The sequence below is a fragment of the Mandrillus leucophaeus genome, unplaced genomic scaffold, assembly GCF_000951045.1.
Source record: "Mandrillus leucophaeus isolate KB7577 unplaced genomic scaffold, Mleu.le_1.0 Scaffold212, whole genome shotgun sequence".
NCBI classification, from domain to species: domain Eukaryota; kingdom Metazoa; phylum Chordata; class Mammalia; order Primates; family Cercopithecidae; genus Mandrillus; species Mandrillus leucophaeus.
Genome location: NW_012102166.1, coordinates 979,992 through 1,004,140, shown reverse-complemented (window position 1 = coordinate 1,004,140; position 24,149 = coordinate 979,992). Strand labels below are relative to the sequence as shown.

At 51.4% G+C, this 24,149-nt stretch overlaps 3 protein-coding genes across 8 annotated transcripts in view; 2 read left to right on the top strand and 1 right to left on the bottom strand.

The window, feature by feature from the left end:
- Positions 1 to 17,594, top strand: part of ANKFY1 (ankyrin repeat and FYVE domain containing 1) — a 116,057-nt gene extending 98,463 nt beyond the window's left edge. For both annotated transcript variants that reach the window (XM_011980415.1, XM_011980416.1), the window contains exons 16-24: positions 1,307 to 1,463; positions 2,113 to 2,313; positions 3,893 to 4,069; positions 7,148 to 7,295; positions 7,747 to 7,837; positions 8,649 to 8,773; positions 10,639 to 10,785; positions 12,201 to 12,291; positions 13,517 to 17,594. In XM_011980415.1, the coding sequence (XP_011835805.1) occupies positions 1,307 to 1,463; positions 2,113 to 2,313; positions 3,893 to 4,069; positions 7,148 to 7,295; positions 7,747 to 7,837; positions 8,649 to 8,773; positions 10,639 to 10,785; positions 12,201 to 12,291; positions 13,517 to 13,649 (1,270 nt within the window). In that variant the 3' untranslated portion in view covers positions 13,650 to 17,594. The remainder of the gene's footprint in view (positions 1 to 1,306; positions 1,464 to 2,112; positions 2,314 to 3,892; positions 4,070 to 7,147; positions 7,296 to 7,746; positions 7,838 to 8,648; positions 8,774 to 10,638; positions 10,786 to 12,200; positions 12,292 to 13,516) is intronic.
- ZZEF1 (zinc finger, ZZ-type with EF-hand domain 1) overlaps positions 16,687 to 24,149 on the top strand; it is a 188,471-nt gene continuing 181,008 nt past the window's right edge. Inside the window, exons 1-4 of the mRNA XM_011980457.1 lie at positions 16,687 to 16,718; positions 17,247 to 17,326; positions 18,713 to 18,841; positions 19,042 to 19,090. Coding sequence (XP_011835847.1) covers positions 16,687 to 16,718; positions 17,247 to 17,326; positions 18,713 to 18,841; positions 19,042 to 19,090 — 290 coding nt within the window. The remainder of the gene's footprint in view (positions 16,719 to 17,246; positions 17,327 to 18,712; positions 18,842 to 19,041; positions 19,091 to 24,149) is intronic.
- LOC105539951 (neuferricin) overlaps positions 23,145 to 24,149 on the bottom strand; it is a 43,578-nt gene continuing 42,573 nt past the window's right edge. For all 5 annotated transcript variants that reach the window (XM_011980412.1, XM_011980411.1, XM_011980410.1 and 2 more), the window contains one exon: positions 23,145 to 23,972. In XM_011980412.1, the coding sequence (XP_011835802.1) occupies positions 23,756 to 23,972 (217 nt within the window). In that variant the 3' untranslated portion in view covers positions 23,145 to 23,755. The remainder of the gene's footprint in view (positions 23,973 to 24,149) is intronic.

Below are 24,149 nucleotides of genomic sequence, written 5' to 3'. Positions count from 1 at the left end.
TTTAGTGCGCTTGTTGCAAACTGGCTCTTTCCTTTTTAAATCCATCTACAGTCTTGGCATACCAGTAGCCGGCTTGACTTTCGCAGTTAAGGTTATCAGAGAGTCACTGTTCTGTCATGTCAAGTCAGCCAGGAGCCAGGCTCCCTTGTGACGGGAGGAGCTCACAGGCCCGGGTCAAAGAAGCTGAAAGCTTAAGTCAGCTTCCTGCTTTGGGAGCTGCCTGAGCTCCTGTAGTCATGGCGGACCAGTTCAGACCGTGAAGCAGGAGGCTACGGCTGGGGAGACCAGATGGTCTCTGCAGGACCCCACCACGGTGTGTGAGTCCTAACAGGCTCTGTGGCCCCCTCGGAGTGTGGGATGTGTGGGAGCCAAGGTTATTCAGGAAGCCTTTAGAGCAGTGGTTCTCAAACTTTATGGTTTTCTTTTGTGTTTTTTTTGAGACAGAGTCTAGCTCTGTCGCCCAGGCTGGAGTGAGTGGCGCCATCTCGGCTCACTGCACGCTCCGCCTCCCAGGTTCACGCCATTCTCCTGCCTCAGCGCTGGGACTACAGGCGCCCGCCACCTCACCTGGCTAATTTTTTTTTAATATTTTTAGTAGAGACGGGGTTTCACCATGTTAGCCAGGATGGTCTCAATCTCCTGACCTTGTGATCCACCCGACTCAGCCTCCCAAAGTATTGGGATTACAGGCGTGAGCCACCGCGCCTGGCTCAAACTTTATGGTTTTCAAACTTTCTTTTTGTATTTTCTATTTTTATTTTTGAGATGAAGTCCCACTCTGTTACCCAGGCTGGAGTACAGTGGCGCGATCTCAGCTCACTGCCACCTCCACCTCCTGGGTTCAAGTAATTCTCCTGCCTCAGCTTCCTGCATAGCTGGGATGACAGGCGTGCACCACCGTGCCCAGCTAATTTTTATGTTTTTAGTAGAGAGGGGGTTTCGTCATGTTGACCAGGCTGGACGTGAACTCCTGACCTGAGTTGATCCACCCGCCTCGGCCTCCCAAAGTGTGGGATTAGAGGCATGAGCCACTGCGTCCAGCTTGTTCTCAGACTGTAAATGTATGCATATCCCCCTGGGGAGTTTCTAACAATTCTGATGCCCGGGTTGCCCACCCCCAAGACCAGTCAGAGAATATGGGAGTGGAACCCCGACTCTGGTATTTGAGGCCGGGGCCTAAGGACAGCAGACCCGGCCACAGCAGACGCTGTTGGGTTGGATGAGGCTGCTGCTCTACATTTGTGATCAGCATGCCTGGAGGCCGGGTCCAAGCGCGGCGTGTTTTACATTTCCCCATTCCCTTCAGTGGCTGTGACGTGAATAGTCCCAGACAACCAGGCACTAACGGGGAAGGAGAGGAAGAGGCTAGAGATGGGCAGACCCCTTTGCACTTGGCAGCCTCTTGGGGGCTGGAAGAGACAGTACAGTGTCTTCTGGAGTTTGGTGCCAACGTGAATGCACAGGTATGTCGTTTCTGTTTTCCAGGGAGAGAGATGTGGCTCTGGCATGAGGGAAACCTCCTCCTATGGCAAAGGACCTTGCACAGTGCCCAGTTCCAGGCGCTGCTTCTTCATGAACACACGGCCTCCCTTGCAATGTTCATGATTTCAGGCTGACTTTGCTTCTCTGTGCCTTCCTTTGTCCTTACTACAGCCGGAGGAAGATTTGTTTCAGCTCTTTCTCTTTGCCTCCTATTGCCCCTCAGTTACAGATTTCCACTGACAGTTTAGTCCCAAATTGCGTACTGTATTTAGGAGAACATCCTGGTAGCTCACTGGAGCACCCCTGAGTTTTTTCAACATTCGAGCCTGTGCAGATTGATATCTAAGGCCCTGTAGCCAGATAAGGAGTGGTGGCTTAGAGCGGAGACTCACTGCAGATCTGAAACACGGGTGTGTGCCGGGTCCACGGTCACCACTGGGTCGCTGGAACGTGGTGTAACAGGAAGTGACTTTTAGTCATTTCTTTTTGGCCTCTTTAACAGCTGAGTCACACACAGGGTGGGAGTGTTGATCGAGTCTCATAACTGAAATTTGATTTAAAAGTTATACCCCTTCATATTTTTCCTTTTATCTTGCAATTGAACATTAAATTCTGTGCCTTGTTCCATAGGATGCAGAAGGAAGAACCCCCATCCACGTGGCCATCAGCAGCCAACACGGCGTCATCATTCAGCTGTTGGTTTCTCACCCCGATATCCATTTGAACGTGCGAGACAGACAAGGGCTGACCCCGTTTGCCTGTGCCATGACTTTCAAGAACAACAAGTCAGCCGAGGCCATCCTCAAACGAGAGTCCGGGGCTGCTGAGCAGGTAGGTGAGGAACACCCAGCATTCTCCACATTGTCCTGGGCTCTGCGGAACCTGGAGACTAGACAGATGTCACCAACTAAACATGGCTCTTCCTGGAAAGAACTTCGGTTAAAATTGTCCTCCCTGCCCTAGAATGTGGCTGCTGAGATGTCCCATCAGTGCAGGAGGAGATCTGGCTCCTCTGCCGGTATGTCAGCGCCTGACAATGCCAGGCGGAGACGGAAGCAGAGGCAGTGGGCTCCATCGTAGGAAGTCTGTGGCGTGTACAGCCGAGCTCATTCTTTGCTTTTGCTAGGTTGGTCAACTGTCCTAGTAAGGAGTGTCTTTTAAAGAGCTTGCATTGTGATGTTGGGGCAACTTCCTGAGTGTTTTGGAGGAGTTCAGTTACTCAGCAGGCTCAGCTGTCCTTGTTCTTTGTGGTTCTTTACCAGCTGCTAAATGTGGATGGTGAACTGTGGATCTGCAACAACCAACTGGGCGGGAAATGACAGTAACAACTGGTCTGAGTGGGAGTGGGGAGGGGTCTGTCAGGCCGGTCCTGCGGGAACCTGACTCTCCAGCCAGCACCTAGAATACTGGCAGCGTTTAGAAGCGTTAGAACTCATGAAGGGGAGATGCAGACTTGGGACCCAGATGAAGTGAAATCCTCGCGTGGGTGGAGATGATTGCTTGGTGTCTTAGGCTTCTGGACGCCACCTGTCTTCAGCATTTTCTCAAGTGTGACTGGGTTGTGTAGGTGGTGACCTCACATTTCTCAGGTGGTGTGAAGTGGCCCCTCCCATTTCTTCTCTCCAGTGTGAAACTGGACTGTCGATCCAAGCGCTTTGCAGATCCGCTGCTTACGGGACTGGCATGTGCTGTGGCTGTGTGGCCTGTGAAGCGGTGTGCCGTGTGTGCAGCACTGGGGTCTCGCTCACTGCCGCCGCCACATGCATGCTAAGACAGCTCTGGGAACTCCAGTCTACGGTGTGGTTGATTTCGTTGAGCTCTGCTGGGTTTCCATCAGTGGAGTGAAGCCTGTGACTTGCTGTTGGCTCCCTCCCGCATGGTGTGTAGTCTTGTAGCTCAGTAAAAGAGGAAACTGTCTCCACGTTTCTGAAGCCTTTGTTTGACTGCTCGGGTCAGGCTGGCAGTGCCGCTGGGGCATTAGGATGCTGGGCGCTTGTTTTAGCCAAAGCAAAGAGACTTCCAACGCTTGTCTCCATCTTTGCCTCTCCGTGAGTATCCTGGTATCTTGGCGCTTTCATTTCCCTGTCCTTCAGACTGTCTTCTTCTTGGTTTTCCCATCCAGTTCCTACTACAGGAGGCTGCCAGGGCAGCGTGGGTTACTGCAGCAGCTCCCTTCCCCTGACCACGTGGGTGTGGCTCTGCACACCTGCTTCTGTGCACGGATGTGTAGAGCGGGTCTGTGGGTGGGGTTGGGGGATGGCGTTTCGTGTTCATTCTTGGGAGGGGGTTTCCTAAGACTGAGGGAAGGTCTCCATCGTGACCTCTCCAGTGGTCAGTTCAGCTTGCAGATGAAGCTCAGGAGGTACCCTTAAAAGGGAACTAATCTTTTGCTTTGCACTTGTTGCTGAAGGTGGATAACAAGGGCCGGAATTTCCTTCATGTGGCAGTTCAGAATTCTGATATTGAAAGTGTGCTGTTCTTGATAAGTGTCCACGCTAATGTAAATTCAAGAGTCCAGGATGCCTCCAAGTTGACCCCCCTGCACCTCGCTGTCCAAGCAGGCTCAGAAATGATTGTCCGCAATTTGGTAAGTGACACAGAAATACTGCGTGTAATAATACGTTGTCAAAGCATAGTGTAGAGCTTGTGCAGAATCTCATCACAGGTGCTTTGCCCGGTGTGGTGAAAGGCCAGTGTGAATTTGGGGAGCGAGGCCGGTGCACTCAGGAAGATGGTGTCAAGGGCTGCATGTCCTGAGCGCCCTGTTGGGCTGCGTGGGCTGCCAGATGCTAGATGGGGCCCTGCCGGAAAGCAGGGTTTCGACGGCAGAGGCAGGGCGGCAGCACAGAGGAAGCGGAGACCTGCTTCTGTTCTCTGTCAGGCATTCAACTGGGACTTTGAAGTGAGCTCTCTCTTAGTTTTCAAAACCACAGAGGGGTATGAGAAATGTTTTACATTTTACGAAGGAGAAAATTTAGGCCGAGAAAGAGTTTTACCCCCTAAGGCTGTGTAAGCTAGTAGTGTTGGAGTTTAGCCTTGGCACTGGACTCCAAAGCCTGCTTTTTCCAGTATAACACAATACTACCTGGGCAGGGAAGGGTCTCAGCCAAGATGTGGAGATCCGGAAGTGCATGTGGTGTGTTTTATGTAGGAAAATTTGGTAGAAGTTGTAGGAGAGTTGAAAGAGCTGTGGGTAGAGAGGCAGGCAGAAAACAGAACGTGGGTGTCACATTTCAGACGAGAACTGTGAGCAGCCAGTATGTTTTCAGCAGCGGAGAAACCACTGTAAGTGTCTGAGCTGACAGAACAAGGCCAGAGCTGAGCCAGGGCCTCCCCATCTGGTCTGCTCCTCAGAGCCGGCTGTCGCTGGTCCCTCCCGTCAGTCCCCGACGCATGCCGTGGAACTGGCCGCCAGGGCACCTGAGCAGCCTTGCTGCCTTGGTGTAACTGTTTCTGAAGAGTACTTTTTAGAGAAGCCTTGTGACTTGATTGTGTTTGAGCTGAGGCAGCGTTTGAAGGAGGCGCCTTGAGAGTGAGACACACAGGTGTGGGGCGGGCTCACCGGGGACTAGACCGTGGGGAGGCTGTGGAAGTGAGTGTGAACTGAGGAATGAGGAGAGGTGGATCTGATGATGCCGGGAACAGACTGGATGTGGGAGAAGCAGCCAGGGAGGCGGAGCTGGGTCCCAAAGTCGTAGGGAATCAGCCTCGCGTTCATCGGTCTTTATGCCTCTGTAGGGCGGAAGGAGGTCTACTGTCCCTGACCAAGGTTCCTGCCTTCCTGGGGCCCGGCATGACAGATGATAGGAGCGCCCAGAAACACTAGAAACAGCGGGTTTTCCAGTGTCCACGTGCTCCTTTCTCTTTGAATTGATGCTGCATCCTGTTTGAACCTGTTCATACTGAAACCCCTTCCCTACCTCTCTCCTCCCAGTTAACCAGCTGTGGGGCCAGTGATGATCCCTAACATAGCACCAGGGCCCATGAATATGCGTCTGTGAGACGCCCTGTATTGACAGTCCCATATCCACTCATATGTCTTACCGATCAGTGGTGAGACTGGGCGCCCAGAGTTCTGAGGAGGCTGGGATTTAGAAGTCAGGGTCCTAACCGAGCAGCTAACCAGCGCCTAGATTTTCCCAGAGGCAGTGCCTGTGCACGCGGAGGAACCAGGGGTGGCCTTTCACCTCAGGAGTGGCAAATTGGGTCTGACTACAGACTACAGGTATTTTCTGTTTACAGCAACTGTTTTTTAAACTTTTTCAGAAAGAGGATGATGAACTTCAAATACTAAATGAATAGGGCATCATGTAAAGGTCCCACTTGCTGTTTCGATTCTGTAATTCTTTGTGTCCCTTTTTTTCTTTTTTTTGTTTTTTGAGACATGGTCTTGCTCTGTTGCCCAGGCTGGAGTGCAGTGACCTGATCATAGCTCACTGCAGCCTTGACTTGCCAGGCTCAATCAATCTTCCCATCTCATCCTCCCGAGTAGCTGCGATTACAGGTGCACACCATTATTGTGCCCAGCTAATTTTTAAATTTTTTGTAGAGACGAGGTTTTACCATGTTACCTAGGTTGGTCTTGAACTTCTGGGCTCAAGCAGTCTGCCCGCCTCAGTCTCCCAAAATGCTGAGACTACAGGCCTGAGCCACTGCACCCGGCCTGTGTTCTTTCTTTGAAAAAACAGGCTGGACGCAGTGGCTTATGCCTGTAATCTCAGGACTTTGGGAGGCCAAGTTGAGAGGATCACTTGAGGCCAGGAGTTTGACACCAGTCTGGGCAACATAGCAAGACCTCGTCTCTACAGAATTTTTTTTTTTTTTTTTTTTTTTTTTTACCAGGTATAGGGTCACATGCCTGTGGTCCTAGCTACTCAGGAGGCTGAGGTGGGACGATCATCTAAGCTCAGGCGTTCAAGGCTGCAGTGAGCTATGATGGTACCACTGCACTCCAGCCTGGATGACAGAGCAAGTTGCTGTCTCAAGAAATAATAAACAGAAAACAGTAGTGAAATAGTGCATACTCACTGTGGAAAAACTCCAGGCATGGAAGGAGATGAAACAGAGCGTGTCTCCCTTTGACCCCAGCTCTTCCGAGTGTGGCGTTTATGCTCTGAAACACCTTCCAAGTGCCCGTGTGCGTGCACGCTTGTGTGTACACAGAGCTCTGTCGTCCCCAGATGGAATCGTACTGTCTTCTAAATTGCGAGGCTTTTTAAACATACTTGTTATCAACATCTTTCCATGTTAATTGATAAATATTTATCATCTTACTCTATTGTTTGTATCTATTACAATTTTTACAACCAAACCCCTTTGCCATCAGGCTTTCCTATTACAAGCAGTAGACACCCTTACATAGTACAGTGAACATCACTGCAGTCTTGCACAGTTTTTGTATACGAAAGCCTTAGAAGTGGAGTTTCTGTGTTCCAAGGAATGGCTGGTTAACGTTTTGATAGGTAATTGCCAAGTTGCCCTTGGCACAAGTTTTGCTGGTTTCTGCTTCAGCAGGGGTATGTGTGAAGCCCTTATGCTCCCAGCTCTGTCAGCAGGGCAGGCCATCAGCCTCTGTGGGTGTCAGAAGACAAGCAGACTTGGCCCCCACAAGGAGGATCTTGATTGTGGCAGAGAGACTGACTGTTCATGTAATGAACTTCAACAGCTTCTTGCAGGAGCCAAAGTGAATGAATTAACCAAGCATCGCCAGACTGCCCTTCATCTTGCTGCCCAGCAGGACCTGCCCACCATCTGCTCAGTCCTCCTGGAGAATGGCGTGGACTTTGCTGCCGTGGATGAGAATGGAAACAATGGTAACTCCCAGTCATTCCTTAGTGGCTTGAACTATCCCTCCATTCTAGGGGTGGGTGCAGTGCACCCTTGGGTCTGCTCCCCCTGGGAAGCTTGGCTTCTACAGGAGAAAGCTGTGACAGGAAGTGCTCTGCGTAGGGCGTCCAGCCTGCGACTGCCCAGGCCTTGGGCAGCCTCCCCGTCTGAGCCCTGGAAGCCTGCACTGCCTCCTTGGGAAACTATTAACTCTCACCTTTGGGTAACTGCTGAAGCAGAAAGCACAGCACAGAGCAGGCGTGAGACTGCGTTTGTGACGCATCCTTGAGGGTGGTGAAGACCAGACAGGGTGGCTGTGTGTGGCCGGTCGCTGCTGCGGCCAGGTCCTGTTTACAGAGAGGTCTGTGCGGGTGAGGGGAGTGGGGAGTTTTCTGCGTGTGCTTCTGGGCCTGCACAGTAAGAGGATTTACTTCCCAGCTCTTCATCTTGCTGTCATGCACGGCCGGCTCAACAACATCCGGGTTCTCCTGACAGAGTGCACAGTGGACGCCGAAGCCTTTAATCTCAGGTGAGTGTGCTGGGCCCGCGCAGGCCCCACAGCGCCTGGCCTGCTGCTCAGAGCTGCTGGTTGCTGGTGCCTCCCGTCAGCCCCGGGGAGGGGCTGCAAAACTGGCCACTAGGGCCCCTCACCAGCTTCGGGTACTTTATTTTGGTACTTTTGGTACTGGTATTTTGTTTTAATAAAAAATGCTTCTTAAAAAAACTTTTGGCCGGGCGCAGTGACTCACACCTGTAATCCCAGCACTTTGGGAGGCCAAGGCGGGCGGATCACAAGGTCAGGAAATCGAGACCATCCTGGCTAACACAGTGAAACCCCGTCTCTACCGAAAGTACAAAAACTAGCTGGGTGCGGTGGCGACGCCTGTAGTCCCAGCTACTCGGGAGGCTGAGGCAGGAGAATGGCGGGAACCCGGGAGGCGGAGCTTGCAGTGAGCTGAGATCCGGCCACTGCACCCCAGCCTGGGCAACAGAGCGAGACTCCGTCTCAAAAAAAAAAAAAACTTTTGTTACGCATGCACTTAGGTTACAGTAAAATACAAAATAAGAAAAAGAAAGACTTTGTAGAACCTCCTTTTCCTTACCTGTTTTTCAGGCGTCACAAAACCAGGGCATCACACATAGGCCTGCTTCCTCATCTGATGGTGGGAAGAATAACCCTCATCTTATTGTATGATTTTCAGAGTTAAATTTAAGGAACCCAGTAAACCCAGCATGTCTTTTAGATGTATCCACCGTCACAGAGTTCAGAAAATTCTGTTTATTTTGTGTGTGATGGCCCTGGCAGATACGTTCCTAACTTTTCCAACTTGTTGTATCAGAGGCCAGTCACCACTGCACATTTTGGGACAATACGGCAAGGAGAACGCGGCGGCCATCTTTGATCTCTTCTTAGAATGCATGCCGGAGTACCCTCTGGACAAGCCGGACGCAGACGGCAGCACGGGTACGTAGCAAGGCCGCGCCCCGCTTCCGGGAAAGGCAAGAGCCCAGGCACACGTCGTTATCTGAGAGCATTCAGCTTGCAGAACAGTTCTGTTGGGCCCTCTGAGTGTGAGTTACAGAGCCCTGTTGTGGAGTCTGGGGTGTCTGGTTTTAGACACCGTCACATCTCACGGAGTCTGGGGTGTCTGATTTTAATCACCGTCACGTCTCACGGAGTCTGGGGTGTCTGGTTTTAGACACCGTCATGTCTCACGGACTCTGGGGTGTCTGGTTTTAGTCACTGTCACATCTCGGAGTCTGGGGATCTGATTTTAGACACCGTCACATCTCAAGTGCATCGAGCGCTCTGAAACCATCCTTACCCTTCTCCAAACAGGCCTGCCCACCTGTTTTTGTTTCCCTCATTTGCCTTTTGTCCAGTCAAATAGGGCCCTACCCAAGCTCCCAAATTCCAGCAGAGAAAGAAAGTATAAGCATCTCACAGGATCTTCAAAAGGAAGAGATGCGCTCGAGTGTGTGTTGGCATGCTTTGAGAAAGTGGCAGACTGCCCAGAAACACGGGGCGCCTTCTTATGCCGAGGCTCCAGGCCTCTCCCGGCTGCTCTGGGTCCCCGTGGTCACTGGTCACCCGTGTGTCCTAGCTTTTCTGCTGATTCTTGCGTTCGTTTTCTTGCCGAGGACTCGCGGCAGCCCCGTGAGGGAAGCAGTGCACATAGGTGTATCCCCGGTTTTCGGGTAAGGAAAACTAACCCCATGAAACAAAACCAGATCTCTCATCCCAGCCCAGAGCCCTCCGCGCAGCTGTGTGGCTGCTGCATTCCCATTCACTCACCCGTTCTAGAGAGAGCGCCTCTGTGGTCTTGGCAGAAATGGAGTCACCATGGGGTTGTCTGAACCTTAACATGGGACCGCATCCTTTCTCACCGTTTTCTCTTGGTCTTGAGAGGAGTTGGTGGCCTTGCTACGTGAGCATTGTTGTTTAAGCTTCGGAGGAGTCAGCCCCTGGGGGTGGAGTGAGCAGCACAGACTCAGCACACCTTGCCCGGGAGCAGGTAAACAGGAACAGGCAGCAGGGGGGGGCTCCGTGTCTAGGCCCCCGGTTTACAGAGACCTGGGTGCAGATGCCTAGCCCTGTCCTAGCCCTGTCGCATTCTAGCAGGGTGACTGGGTGCATCCTCCCTCATAGGCCTGCTTCCTCATTTGATAGTGGGAAAAATAACCCCCATGTTATTGTACGATTTTCAGAGTTGAACTTAAGGAACCCAGTAGACCCAGCGTCTGGGAAAGGGCAGCAAAGGGGAGCCGCAGTGAGCTGTAATTGTTTGTAGGGAAGGCCAGCAGGTTGGCCTGGCCAGAGTGTGGGTTCCCACGGGCTCCACGGGGTGGAAGAACTTTCTGGAACATGTTCCTAATACTGATTTTTCTTCTCCATGTGTACACAACTCATAGGCTTAGATTTAGTTACATTGGGTGAAAAGAGCTTTGATCTTTGTGGAGAAACCAGTGTTTCATGCCAGAGGAAGGCACCTGAGACCACAGTAATGACTCCCTCCGTGGTGAACCCCTCACCACCTGCGCGACCTTAGCGCTCTTGCAGCCAAAGCTCCACGCGGGAAAGACTGCGTCTCGGAAACCGCAGCTGCTCTAGAATTCTTTGGCTCGTGGCCACATCCTTTATTGGAAGATGCTACAGGTTGTCCACAGAGGTCTCTCCAGAGCCTCGGGGCCCCTGTGTGTCTGTGGGGACTTCGTGAACAGACGTCCTGCCAGCAGTCTGTTCTGCCCTCGGCTGTCTTCCGCCCTCCATGTGTGGGTGCCAGGCTGGGCCGGGTGGGAAGGAGCCCTGTGTGTGCTTTTGTTTTCCAGTGCTGCTCTTGGCATACATGAAAGGGAATGCCAACTTGTGCCGCGCCATCGTCCGGTCGGGGGCTCGCCTCGGGGTGAATAACAACCAGGGAGTCAACATTTTCAACTACCAGGTCGCCACCAAGCAGCTTCTGTTTAGACTTTTAGGTGAGTGGCCTGCTTTCTGCTCTTACAGTGCAAGCAGCGTCTCAGTGTTACCATCGCGATGTATTGTACTGGCGATCTTCCAATCTCATGGTGCCTTACGATCGGAACTGCTCGTCTCCAGGCAGTAGCTGCGACTGTCTCTCTGAATAAGTGAAGGACTTTTGAGCAGTGTTGGGAAGGTCGCTGTGAACAGTCTTTTCACAGCACTCTACCTTGTTCATTTCCCACGTCCCACAACCTTCTGGAAATGCCCCAGCAGGCCACCCTTCCTGTGTCTCCTGGCCACTTATCTGCACACCTGTCCTCTTGAGACTGATCCAGATCCTCTAGAACCTTCAGAATGGCCCACGACTCCAGCCCCTGTCAGCTCTCCCTCCCCTGCGTCCCTTTTGTGGAAAGGAGTGCTTCCCTCTTGATTTCATATTTGTGAATCTTTTCTGTTCCCTGCCGAGGTGACGGAATCAGAATGCCTCGAGTGCCTGTGCTGTGTCATCACCCACAGTGGGGAGAGACAGACAGGAAAACAAGCTCAGACCCCTGGTAGCCATGTGATGGCGATGCACAGGACCCGCCCGGGGGCACAGCTGGTCTGTGGCAGAGCCAGGTTGAAGGGCAGCGTTTGTGACACCTGGTCCACTGCAACTTCCCTCTGCCATGCACTTAGCCTTTTAAAAGCTCAGCACTGGTGCCCATCACAGGGCCGGCGACACACACACATCCCAGTACTCAGAAGGGACTGACGGATTCACATGCTGCTCCCTCCCCGTGAGCTCAGTGGACCTCTCTGTGTAGAGCGGTCAGTGCCTGGCATAGAGTGAGAGTTCAGCCAGTAAACCCAAGTGATGGTCATTCCTGTCTGCACTGGTAACTCCTCACCTAGATGTGAAAACTTGGTTCTTTCTCGTAGGTTGCTCTGCCCGTGGCCCCACCGCAGACTCAGGCACTCTCTGCAGAAGCCTGGAGATCACCTGTGTCTTCTGCCTGCTCCCTCCCACATCCCACACTGTGTTCAGTCACTGAGTCTTACAGATTCTGCCTCCTCGATTTCTCTCGTCTTAGTCCCATCCTCTGTTCCCCTGGCCAGTTTCTCTAGCTGTGTGGTCTCTGTTCCCTCCCTACCGTGCCTTCCGTCCCAGTCATCCCTGACTACGTGTTTCCCCCACAGACATCCCCGCTGGTCCACCTCGTTGACCACTGTTTCCTTCTCCCCAAGTCTCCCGGGCAAGGGCTGATCCTCCAGTCTCCTGGGAAGCTGGCCCTGAGCCACTTAGAACCTGTTGCTCCTTTGTCACCTATGTCATGTGGCAGTGGGTGGCCGCACTTCCTGGTCTGTTTCTCTGCTCCCTCTAAGCCCTGGGGCTTGCCTGGCGCAGTTGCTGTTTGACGGGACTAGTCCTCTCCCCTTCGTGTTACAGATATGCTGTCCAAGGAGCCTCCATGGTGCGACGGCTCCTACTGCTATGAGTGCACTGCCAAGTTTGGAGTCACAACTCGCAAACATCACTGGTAAGACCCCAGCGTCACCGTCACAGCAGTGAGGGGACTTCGCTGACGCCATTGCTTCCCCCCTTCTCCAGGATAGGCCGTGAACTTGCCCGGGTCCTGCACATTCACGGGCAAAACTTGGCCAAATGGAGGGATGAGATGAGCACACCCAAGGATCTTACGGAGGCAGAGAGATGTAGGGAAGGCAGGGAGCCTGCAGACTGGTGGCGGTCCTGCTGGAAGCTGACGGTGCACAGTTCCCAGGCAGCCTGCCTGTCCTCCCTGACTTGCTGCCTGCAGCAAAGCTGAGATGAGCTGCTGCCCTCATGGTGTGCCTCAGTATGGGGCGCTTTGCCGAGAACTAAGGAACTGTTCCCATTAAGATGAGATAGATAGGCCAGGTGTGGTGGCTCATGCCTGTAATCCCGGCACTTTGGGAGACAGAGGCGGGCGGATCACTCGAGGGCAGGAGTTTGAGACCAGCCTGGCCAACATGGCAAAACCCCATCTCTACTAAAAGTACAAAAATTAGCTGGGGGTTGTGGCGGGCACCTGTAATCCCAGCTGCTTGGGAGGCTGAGGCAAGAGGTTGCAGTGAGCCAAGATCATGCCACTGCACTCCAGCATGGGCGACAGAGCGAGACATCATCTCAAAAAAGAAAAAAAGAGAAAAAAAAGATAGTGCTGAGCTGCTCTCTTTTTGTTTTTGAGACAGTCTTGCTCTGTTACCCAGGTTGGAGTACAGTGACATGAGCTCGGCTCACTGCAATCTCCACTTCCCGAGTTCAAGCAATTCTCATTCCTCAGCCCCGAGTAGCTGGGATTCAGGCATGCGCCACCACGCCCGGCTAATTTTTGTATTTTTAGTAGAGACGGGGTTTCACCATGTTGGCCAGGCTGATCTTGAAACTCCTGCCCTCGAGTGATGCGCCCGCCTCGGCCTCCCAAAGTGCTGGGATGACAGGCGTGAGCCACCGCGCCCGGCCTGAGCTGCTCTTGATCTTCAAAAAAAAAAAAAAAAAAGCCGCCTTCAGTATTGCTTTAACATAATGATTGACTAGAGTTTTGTTTTCATAGACTAAAAATTCTACATGAATTATGGTAACCTGGCTGGCAGTCAGCAGAGTTGCCAGAGTAGCATCGCGGGCGCCTTGTCTGCCAGGCCCTGCTGCGGTTGTCCTCACTTGCCAGGAAGCAGAGTCTGTCGTCGGTGCTCCTCTCATACTTCCTTTCTTTGCTTCCACAGTCGTCACTGCGGACGTCTTCTTTGCCATAAATGCTCGACCAAGGAGATTCCTATTATAAAGTTCGATCTGAACAAGCCTGTACGAGTTTGCAACATTTGTTTTGATGTACTGACTCTGGGTGGGGTCTCTTAGTGAGCCCCCCGGAGGGCCCAGGCCACATCCTTGGTCACCTCCCCAGCAGCTGCTCTGCTCACCAGCCTGACCCCACCCAGAGCAGGAGCTGGCGCGTGTCTTCCTGCGGCAATAGACTGGAACAATTAAGGACCATGGTGTGATAGATCCCATTTCAAATGATTCCATATGATTGTGTGTGTGTCAGACTGTGATCGATTTCACTCGATGTCTCACTAATCGGACCAGGCCATTTGGCCTAAGTGGTAAATGTGAGTAGGAATTAGACCCCTCCCCATTCTGCTAGCAACATACAAGGACACTTGGAAACCAGTTTTCCCTTCCGGTAGCTTGGTGTCCGTCCCAGAGCATTCATGAAGTCTTCCCGCTGGGCTGACTGATGGGGCAGAGCCTCACGGTGTAGGAAGCTGGCTAATGAGCTGGCTTTACTCTAGGGTAAGTGGCTGTGGACTTTTCTGTACAGTGTTTTCATAAAGATAATAGGATCCTCTTGCCCTGAAGTCTTTTTTTCTTTTTAAGCTAAGCTGTATTTTTAGTGAGCTACCCCTTTTAAAAAGGTGAAATCTTTATTCTTAACAGGGTTCAAAGATGAGAGCTGAAAACTCGTGGCCTTAACAACTGAAAGCTTTACAGTGTTCACGCTACTGAGGTGTCAGGAGTGCAGCGGGGCCGCCTGGCGCCTCGTAGCAGCCGTCTCTTTCTCTCGTCTTGCTGCGTCCTGTCTGTGGAGTCCTCAGTCACTCTGCCGCTGGAGAGTGCTGGAGGAAATGCACTTTTATTGTGCTGCACTTTTTATAGAGCTGCATTATTGGTGATCCCAATTTAAAAATCCATATTCAGAAATACCCTCACGCATTCTTGCATCAGTGATTCTAATGCTCAGCGGTGACTGGGCCTCCGCTCACACGGTCTCCCAGGAAAAACTCTACAGAGCATCTTTTAAAGCAAGAGATTCACACAGGCCAAGTGATGAGAGGTGGAGTCACTAAGGCTTCAGCCCCAAGGGCATCTCCAGCCTCAGGCCGGCAGGTCCTATGTCCTTGACACAAACGCTTCTTGCCGAAATCCTCCCTAGTGATGCTGCGAGTGCTGTTGGTCCCAGTTCTGTGTAGCTTGCCCTGCCCCACGAAGGGCCACCAGCCGAGGGCCCTGGCCACCTGTGCACCACCTTATTTTGGAAGTCTCTGGCTTGTGTGCTGGATGAGGCCGCCAGAACTTGTTGGGCCGGCGTCGCTGCTAGTACATATATGAACAATGAGGTGTTAAACTTTTCTTTTGAAGGTTTGGCCAGTTTCTAAAAAATGCACATTTAAAGAGAAGCATCTACCACTGCTTTAAAACAAAACAACTCTGAGATGAACAATATGTGTTATACTCAGAGATTAACAATCTCAATCATACATACTGATTCTTTCAGACATTTAATAACCACTACATTTTTTTTTGCATTAATGAAGTTTGAATATATGTGTAAAGGGACTAAATATTTTTGCAACAGCCTGTTTTTTGTTCATTCTTTTCTGGATAGTGTGTCCTCTGTGTTGCGGTAGATTTATACATTCTGTTGCCTAAGTATGTGTGTAAAATGAACTGATAAACTGGAGTACTACTTTAAAAAGCTTCTGTGATTTATAAGATATATATGCTTTCTATGTTAATATAAGCTTGTGCACAATGTTTAAAAGAAAACAATTAATTAGAAGCATTCCCATCTCCCAGTCTGACATGTTTCATACAGAATTTTTAATAGAAAAGCTCTGCTAGTCTTGGCAGACATTTGGCCATGTGAGGCATGTGGTCAGTTTCCATTTTCTGTTACCTGAAAAGGGCCATAAGGAAGCAGGCAGGGCTTAGGTAGCTTGGTTACCTGAGTTAGAAAGTAAGAGAATCATGGTTCGGGTATGAATTGAAGTGGTTGGCACATGGATACCTGTTCTTGAAAAAGAATGTGGGAGATGAGTCAAGGGTGAAGCCGATTGTTCTACCCATGCCCTGCCACACCAATCTCAATAACAGTCTCGCCTGTCATTGCACTTAGAATCTGAAGATCATGTTTAAAATATGTTGATTCGAGCTTCTGTTTCTTAGCCTGAGTCCCAGGACAGCAGTGGTACTGACCAGCTATGGACTGGGAGAACATTGAGTCCTGCTATCCATTGGCTGCAGGGTGCATTCATGTGGATACAGGAAAAGCCTCTTTCCACAGACTTAGGAGGTCCCCCGGCCACGCAGGCTGCACTCAGCTGGGCTGCACTCAGCAGGCTCCTTGAGTGGGAACCGTCCCAGTGGACTCCAACATGCACTGCCCTGGCTGGGACTAGGCATGCTCCAGCCCTTCCCGTGCTCTCCCTGCTGTCAACACTTGAGTACAAAACTGCCCAGCTGTGGGTGAGTTTTCATCAGTCGCTTAAGTACTAGTAGCAAAAACTGAAATTCATTCAGAAAGTTGCCACTTCTGAGTGAGCAGAGCAGGAAAAATAAACTTTTCTGAAACATAATTGGCTGCAGCAGTCAACGTTGTCACGCTGAATTTGCTCTGAGCTGCCCTTTGCTCATCGCCAGATTTATTATTCAGTGTATTCTTAACAGTCTTGTGTTGTCGTCGTTTTTAAAACAAAGGTACGGACCACGTGCTATATATAAATCGAATGGCTTACACTAATTTGCTGTGATCCTCTAACACCGAAATTTCCCGTAAACTTAAGTGCCTACACTTAGGACTTTTGACTCTCAGTCATCTTTTTCGTGGTGTCTCACTAACATGTTAGAACACGTTCTGTTTGGAGTTTTGGGCCTGTGCACTGTCAACCCCAATGACCGATTTAGTTGAGGCTGGATTCGACTGCTCAGTTCACCTGCCACGTTCTCTCCAAGGAGTGGGGTCTACGTGACCTTCAGTCCTCTACCTCAGAGCCCCGAGTCATTTCTGACAACCCCGTTCCGTGTCCTCACTCTTGTCCCTGAACGGGTCCCTGTGTGGATCTGTGTGTGTGTGTGTGGTTTCTCCGCTCCCCCCTCGTGTCCCACACCTGCCGTAATGAACCGTTTCTGCACTGATCTTGTCCATGGGTATGGAGTGGAGGGAAGGTCTTGGGAAAGGGGAGAGCCTTGACTTCCATCTAGGTTTCTTTTATCTGGAGAAAAAGAACATTTTTTAACTATGTAATGCTTAGCCCTGAAAGGCAAGCTAACTTCCCAGGTAACAGTAGCAGCAACAAGTAAGGGTAATGCTTCCATGACAGACACTTGCTTCCCTTGGGACAAGTCCCAGAAGAACTATCTGAAGCACCAAAGCTCCCCAGCCCAGCCTGGTGGCAGAGGAAGGAGGGGGCACCAACTTGCCAAAGGGAATTGGGAGCTCCCTTCTCACTCTGGAAGTAATTTAGTGAAGAGCTGACTGACAAGATAAAAACCCTGAAATTCCCAGAAGTTACAGATGCCTTAAAGACTTTCTTTGGAAGATCATTGCCTGTACAATTCCTTTTTTGTGTGGCATAAATAATATATTAACCTGTTACAACTGACAACATTGGTTTCCTGCAGCTAGGGAGTCTTGAGTTGAGACTGCTGGCCTTGATGACTTGCCCTTTTTGGCAGATGTGCGGAGGTGGCTGTTACGACATCGCTGCGTGACCCCAGAGGAGGGGCGGTAGCTGGGCAGAAACTGAGGCACACATGTGGGTTGGTGCCCTGGCTTCCAACCCATTCGGGGCGGTGCTCAGTGTGGGGTGATGGGATCACAGAGGACCATGGCGCTTATCAGAATTGTTTCTTTGGAGTCTGTGTAATGGAATGTATTTTTCAAATACTGATATTTGCATTTTCTGTAACAATTCCTTATAATAAAATGAAGTAAAATTGTGCATTTAAAGTGGAAACTTTAATAAGACATTTGTAGTTACTTCTAATGCAGAAATATCAATAAGCATTAAAAACAAATTTTAGGAAACTCCTGACATGTGAATAGATTTCTTGACCAGCCGTCCTCCAGGAAAGTGTGAATTCCAAGAACGTTTTTCAGGAACGTGCTGTTGACAGCAGGAAAAGGAGCTCTTTTATGTCTTTATTTTTAATTTTTAAAAATTTCCGTAGGTTTTTGGGGTTCAGGTGGTATTTGGTTACATGAAGTTCTTTAGTGGTGATTTCTGGGATTTGGGGGCACCTATCAGCCAAACAGTGTACAGTGGACTCTTACCCCTCACCCCCAACCCTTTCTACTGAGTCCCCAAAGTCCACTGTATCATTCTTACACCTTTACGTCCTCATAGCTTAGCTCCCGAAAAGTGTAGTTACTTTAAACATAGTAGCTGCTTACTTACCTCACTGTGCCTGTGCTCTTGGCCCAGATTTCAGCTCATGGCACCGAGCGTGATCACTGAGGCAGTCTCAGTCACCGTCGCCTGACCCCTCTGAAGTTCCCAAGAGGATCCACTCATGATGAGCTTTCTGCTGGCCAAGGCGTGACGGGCAACTGGCACTGTGGGCTTCAGAGAATACTAAGGACGGTTTCAGGGCTTGCACATTGGAATCTAGTGATCCATAAAGCCCCTGTACAAATCGTTACCAATCAGGCAGCTCCCGTGGCCCTCACGCTTTCCTGAGCTAATACAGTCCCTTTTCCTGTCTTCCATTTTGCTTACCCCTAGGTCAGACTAGCTGTGGTGATAGAGCTCATAAAGCTCATTCTCCAGTGGCTTTTCTCATCGTTCACAGGCACCGTTAAGTGTTTCCACATGACAATCCCAAGTAATCCTCACCGCTATCCTTAAGGTGAAGAGTGCTAACCACACTGTCACTGGTTATAAGCGAAGCACAAATAGTAACCAGGAACACAGCAACTTCCACACGTTTACCCAGCCAGAGAAGAGCACTGGGTTTTAGTTCTGGTTTTTCATTGACTAGCTGAGAGTTCTGGGCAAGTTTCGTAACTTCTTTGCCTCTGTTTCCCTACCTACATAATGGGGGTGGACTGTAGTCCTTAACTCACAGGGTTGCCTGGAGGAAGGAGATCAGTAATGTGCCCTTCTCATCCAAGTACCCAGCTTCTGGTGTGTGCACGGCAGGGCTCCTCTGGCAAGGGCTACGGCGGTATCTGCTGCCCCAGAAGAAATCGGGGGCTCTGGCAAAGGCTATGGCGGTATCTGCTGCCCGGAAGAAACCGTGGGCTCTGGCAGTAGGAAATGCTCTCAAGGGTGGGGTCCAGCCTAGGGTCGCTGCCCTTCTCTGAGGGGCACCCGCGGACTTCTGAGCAAGCACAGTCCGAACCTCCCCATTGGGGCTGGCTTTCAGAGCACAGCTATGCCTGGAGCAAAGCAAGTGTGGGGGCGGGGTGGGATCACTGGCTGAGCTGGGACCAAAAAACCTCAGACTCTTCACTCTTAGATGTTTATAGAAAACCGTAATCTCCGAATGAAAAGGCAGACGTTGAAACTTGCTTCAAGGTGAGTTCTTTATTTTTGGGTTTTGTTTGTTTTGGGACAGAGTCTCTCTCGTCACCCAGGCTGGAGCGCAGTGGTGTGATCTCGGCTCACTGCAGCCGCCGCCTCCCCAGTAGCTAGGACTGCAGGCGCACACCACCACACCCAACTAATTTTTGTATTTTAGTAGAGATGAGGTTTCACCATGTTGGCCAGGCTGACCTCCATCGAACTTCTGGCCTCAAGAAATCCACCCAGCTTGGGCTCCCGAAGTGCTGGGACTGTAGGTGCCCGGCCGCCTTCACAGTGTCGGAGTGGAGTGCAGCTGCAAAGGCTTTGCCTTAACACATGCTCACTGGTGTGGCGGAGATCAGACGCGCATCGCAAAGCCCAGCTCTGTCACACGATGTTGATGTAATGATTAGAAGAGGTGGGGAGATATTCATGCCCCTTTTCTGGGCCATAAAATGGGAACTTCTCGAGGCAGGCATAGAGATTAAACGAGAACAAGGCCTGGCCCAGCAGAGTTGTGCAATACGGATGAGTTTTCTCCTTCCCTTCCTTCTGCCAGCAAGTGTGACTGCATGCTGAGCCTGAGCGGAGCTTATCTGTGGCTTCCATCAAGGCCTTGCCCTTCCTCCCCCATGGTTTTGCCCAGGGCCACCTGTACTTGAGAGGGAAAGGCGAGGCATTTCTCCAGTAATTACAGCTTCTCACGGCCGAGCCCTTCAGGCCACTAAAATGACAACCGATTCTTGCCGAACCTAATTCTTTGCTGAATCCTTTGCCCTGACATGAGAGATGTGTTAGCAGGTTAAGCAGGAAGGTAATTACCATAAGGTAAGTATCAAAAAGGAAATGCATTCTCACTGCGCAAGGAACTCAGCAGGCTCCGAAGCCAGCCAAGTCTGTTCCGGAGCCTGTGCGCAGGAGGCTTGCATCAGTCAGAGACCGCGCACCCTCCAGGCACGGCCAGAGCCCGCAGCTGGCTGCAATGACGAATGCTCCTTTTTGTTTGTTTGTTTTTTGAAGGATGGAGAACATCTTGGGGCCTGGTCCTCATACTCTCCCTGCATTCCTGCCACAAGGACGGCCTCTGGCCGCTCTGTGGGGTTTCCTCCACCATAGGACAAGCCCGCTGAGGTCACAAGCCTTGCTGCCCCAACCCCCAGCCCTGACATAATGCCTGGCACATAGTAGGTGCTTGGTAAGTTATTTGCTGAATGACTAAGGAGGACTAAATCAGGGGCACTAACTATTTTTCAGTTCGCCTGGGGTTGGGGGCTGTTTCTGGGTAACAGAGAAGTCTCAGCACTGAGCTCAGGGACTGCCTAGAACTCGGAAGAAAATCCTAATTTCAGCTCTTCTCCTTTCTGTCTGCTCCTGGTCCTGCCCCAGGGAGGGCCAAACATACAGAAATATGGAGGAGTGAAAATGACACCGAATCAGGCATCCAGAGCTTTGCGTTCTAGGCTCAGCTCCACGCTCAGTGACTTCAGTTCTATGTGCCTTTGTTGCCTTATCTCCAAAAAGCGCGGTGGCTCACGCCTGTCATCCCAGCACTTTGGGAGGCCAAGGTGGGCAGATTGCTTGAGCCCGGGAGTTCGAGACCAGCCTGGGAAACATGGTGAAACCCCATCTCTACAAAAATAAAAAACTAGCCAGGTGTGCTGGTACATGCCCATAGTCCCAGCTACTTGGGAGGCCAAAGTGGGAGAATCTTTTTGAGCCCGGGAGTTCAAGGCTGCAGTGAGCTATGATCACGTCACTGCACTCCAGCCTGGGCAACAGAGTAAGACTCTGTCTCAAAAAAAGAAAAAGAAAAAAAAAAAAAAAAGACCTCTGCACGCACTTCCCACATGTTAGGCGTGGTGGATATAGGGGCACAGCACTGAGTAAAGTGGATTACAGGGGTATGGCGCTGAGCCATGTGGATATAGGGGTATGGAGCTGAGTCATGTGGATATAGGGGTATGGTGCTGAGCAAAGTGGATATAGGGGTATGGAGCTGAGCCATGTGGATATAGGGGTATGGCGCTGAGTCATGTGGATATAGGGGTATGGCGCTGAGTAAAGTGGATTATAGGGGTCTGGCGCTGAGTCATGTGGATATAGGGGTACGGAGCTGAGTCACACTGGGGCTCTGTCCTCAGAGTGTCTGGTCCAGTGCAAGAGGCTGATAGGAAGTTCATGGTAAGAGCCCACTGTGATATGAGCACAGTGCCATGGGAACCAAGGAAAGTGCCTCTGTATCTCACTGCTGGCCCAACAGTTACTGAAGCCTTCCAAGAAGGGCCTGACTGAGCTTTATACTGAAGCAATACGGGGCGGATTAATTCAACAGAGAAGAAGTGTCATTCCAGGCAAAAGAAACAGCCTGTGTGAAAGCACTGCAGACATACCGCAGTGAGAGGGAGGCTGGAAAGGAGGTGCACATGGGAGGAGATGGGAAAGGCACAGGTCTAAAAGGAGAGAGGCCACAGAAGGGCCTCGTGTGGCACACAGCAGAGGAGCTGGCACTCAGTCCTTATAGATAAGGGGAGCCCCTGAGGAGGCTTAAATGGGACATGCCTTGATCATGATTAAGAAAGACAGCTCGGCCAGGTGCGGTGGCTCACGTGTGTAATCCCGGCACTTTGGGAGGACGCGGTGGGCGGATCCCGAGGTCAGGAGTTCAAGACCAACCTGACCAACATAGTGAAACCCCATCTCTACTAAAAATACAAAAATTAGCTGGGTGTGGTGGCGCATGCCTGTAATCCCAGCTACTTGGGAGGCTGAGGCAGAAGAATTGCTTGAACCCAGGAGGCGGAGGTTGCAGTGAGCTGAGATCACGCCACTGCACTCCAGCCTGGGCAAAAGAGCAATACTCCATCTCAAAAAAAAAAAAAAAAAAAAGGAGAGAAAGAAAGATGGCTCCCAGCAGTGCGGAGGAGGGATTGAAGGGAGGGAGTACAGTCAGGCTCCTTCAGTAATCCAGGTGAGAAATGACAGCCTAGGCCAGAGAAGGAGTACTGGGGACAGGTAAGAGGGAAGGGAAAGGAGAGAACCAGGGAGGCAGAGCTCCTGGGACCTGCAGGTGGGTTAGGAGGAGGGAAGGAGGACAGAGTGTGGATGGCTGCTCGGATTCTGACTCCGCGTGGAGCTGGTGGGCCGTTCACTTGGAGTACTAGAAGCAGCACGGGAAAGGGAAGATGAAACGCTCTAGAATGCTGCCTGGAGTAGAGGTGCAGGTTTGATGGTCTAAGTAACTGCCAGATTTGGAGTGAGAGGAGCCAATGGGAAGGGGTTTGTGGAAGCAAAACGGGGTTCTCAAGGCAATGAAAAAGGAATGGGCAGGGGGAGAAAGGGAAGCAGGACGAAGCCCAGCGAGGGTTTCATGGAGGACCCCACAGTCCAGTGTCCAATGTGATGAAGCTCAGGTAAGAACTGGCTGTGACCATGGAATGTGCCAGTGCAGAATTTGTGCTGGTTGTCGGAGCACACGGGGCTGAAAAGCAAAGCTAGTAAGTACAAGCCACAGCTGTGGCACTGAGGGGGTTACATGAGAGAAGTGGGCCGTTGAACGCACGCCTGGGGCAAGATCCAGGAGGTGGGGAGAGGTTAAGGGTACAAGAGGGGCAGGCGAGAAAGATGGCGGGGGGCAGGCCAAAGGAGCCATGAGCCGGAGCCCAAGTGTAAGGAACAGCTGCGGCCATAGGGGCAGTGAGCACGGGTCTGCCAGTGGAGCGGGGGCAGCCTCCACTTTCTAGTCTGTGAATCTGGAAGGCGATTTAGTGAAATGAATGATGGAGAAAAGGAGACAGTGACAGAGAGAGCGGCAGCTAGAGGATGCTGAGGGGGAGACTGAGTGGGAAAGGGAGCTGGGGGGAGGCTCTGATGGGGTGATGCACAGAGGCCACAGTGCTGTCTGTGGTAGTGCTGCTCCCACTTCTGTCTGGAGGAGGAACACTCCTTGCCCCCATCTACCTTAATAAATAGTCAAGAGGTAACAGGTGCGACATTTGCCAAGCGTGGGGCTTACAGACGACCCTGGAAATACAAACCACTGGACAAGCAGCAAGCCCAGCCCCCTTACGTTTGCAGCCCTGCCCAAACTTGAATGTCATGCTAACCAGTTACCTTGTAAGAGCTGGGAAACCACCTTTTGCTCAAAATGCAGACTTCTGCCTTTGAAAACACACCACACTTGATTTTAAGTGCTTAAAGGAGAGAAAATGTCGTTGCTTTAAATTGTTGCTTTGTTCAGAGACATCTGGATTTGCCGTATCCATACAAGCAAAAGCTTTTCCAAGTCCAGAATCAACCCATGCTAATTTGTTATTGCCTCTTACCGTGTTGGCCCAGCTGTAACCAACCCAGCAGGCTTTTGGTTGTAAATTCAAGTGGAAATGGAGTTGGTGATATTTGCGCCCATTGGTATCTGAGGGCTCTGAGGAAGGTGGCCAGTAGGTCAAGGGGAATAGTGGTGAAACGCCAACCAGTACTGGGCAGGTGGCCGGCTGTCCCTCAGGCACCACAACGCTGAGCCACAGTGAGGGGCATGAGCCACATTTGCAGAATATAGCCAGCGTCCTTCCAGACCCTCCTGATTTGTGCCAGGGGGCATCCCAGGGCACACAAGTGTCAAGGGCCTACTCAGGTTCTCGGCAGAGCTCTCTGTGTGTTATCAACAGAAAAGGCTACAGCTTAGAGTGGGAAGGAGCATGTGATGGCTAGAGGTGGGCAGCCTGTGTACTCCGCCAAGTTTGGGTGGTCCAGGTCCCCACGATTTCTGTGTGGCAGGTTGTCCGGCATCTGGTCACTAGGGGGGCCAGTGGTTCTCACACACACGCAGCGGGGCTCCTTAGCACCTGGCTTATACAGCTTCCTGGGGACACCAATCCAGTCTCTGCTCACGCCTCCACTAAGGACAGACAGAAAGAGGACTTCTTCAGTGTGAGCACTCGCGAGTCTCTGGGAAGGGCAGGGCAGGAAGCAGTGGGCCTCTGGGAAGGGGAGGGCAGGAAGCAGTGGGCCTCTGGGAAGGGGAGGGCAGGAAGCAGTGGGCCTCTGGGAAGGGGAGGGCAGGAAGCAGTGGGCC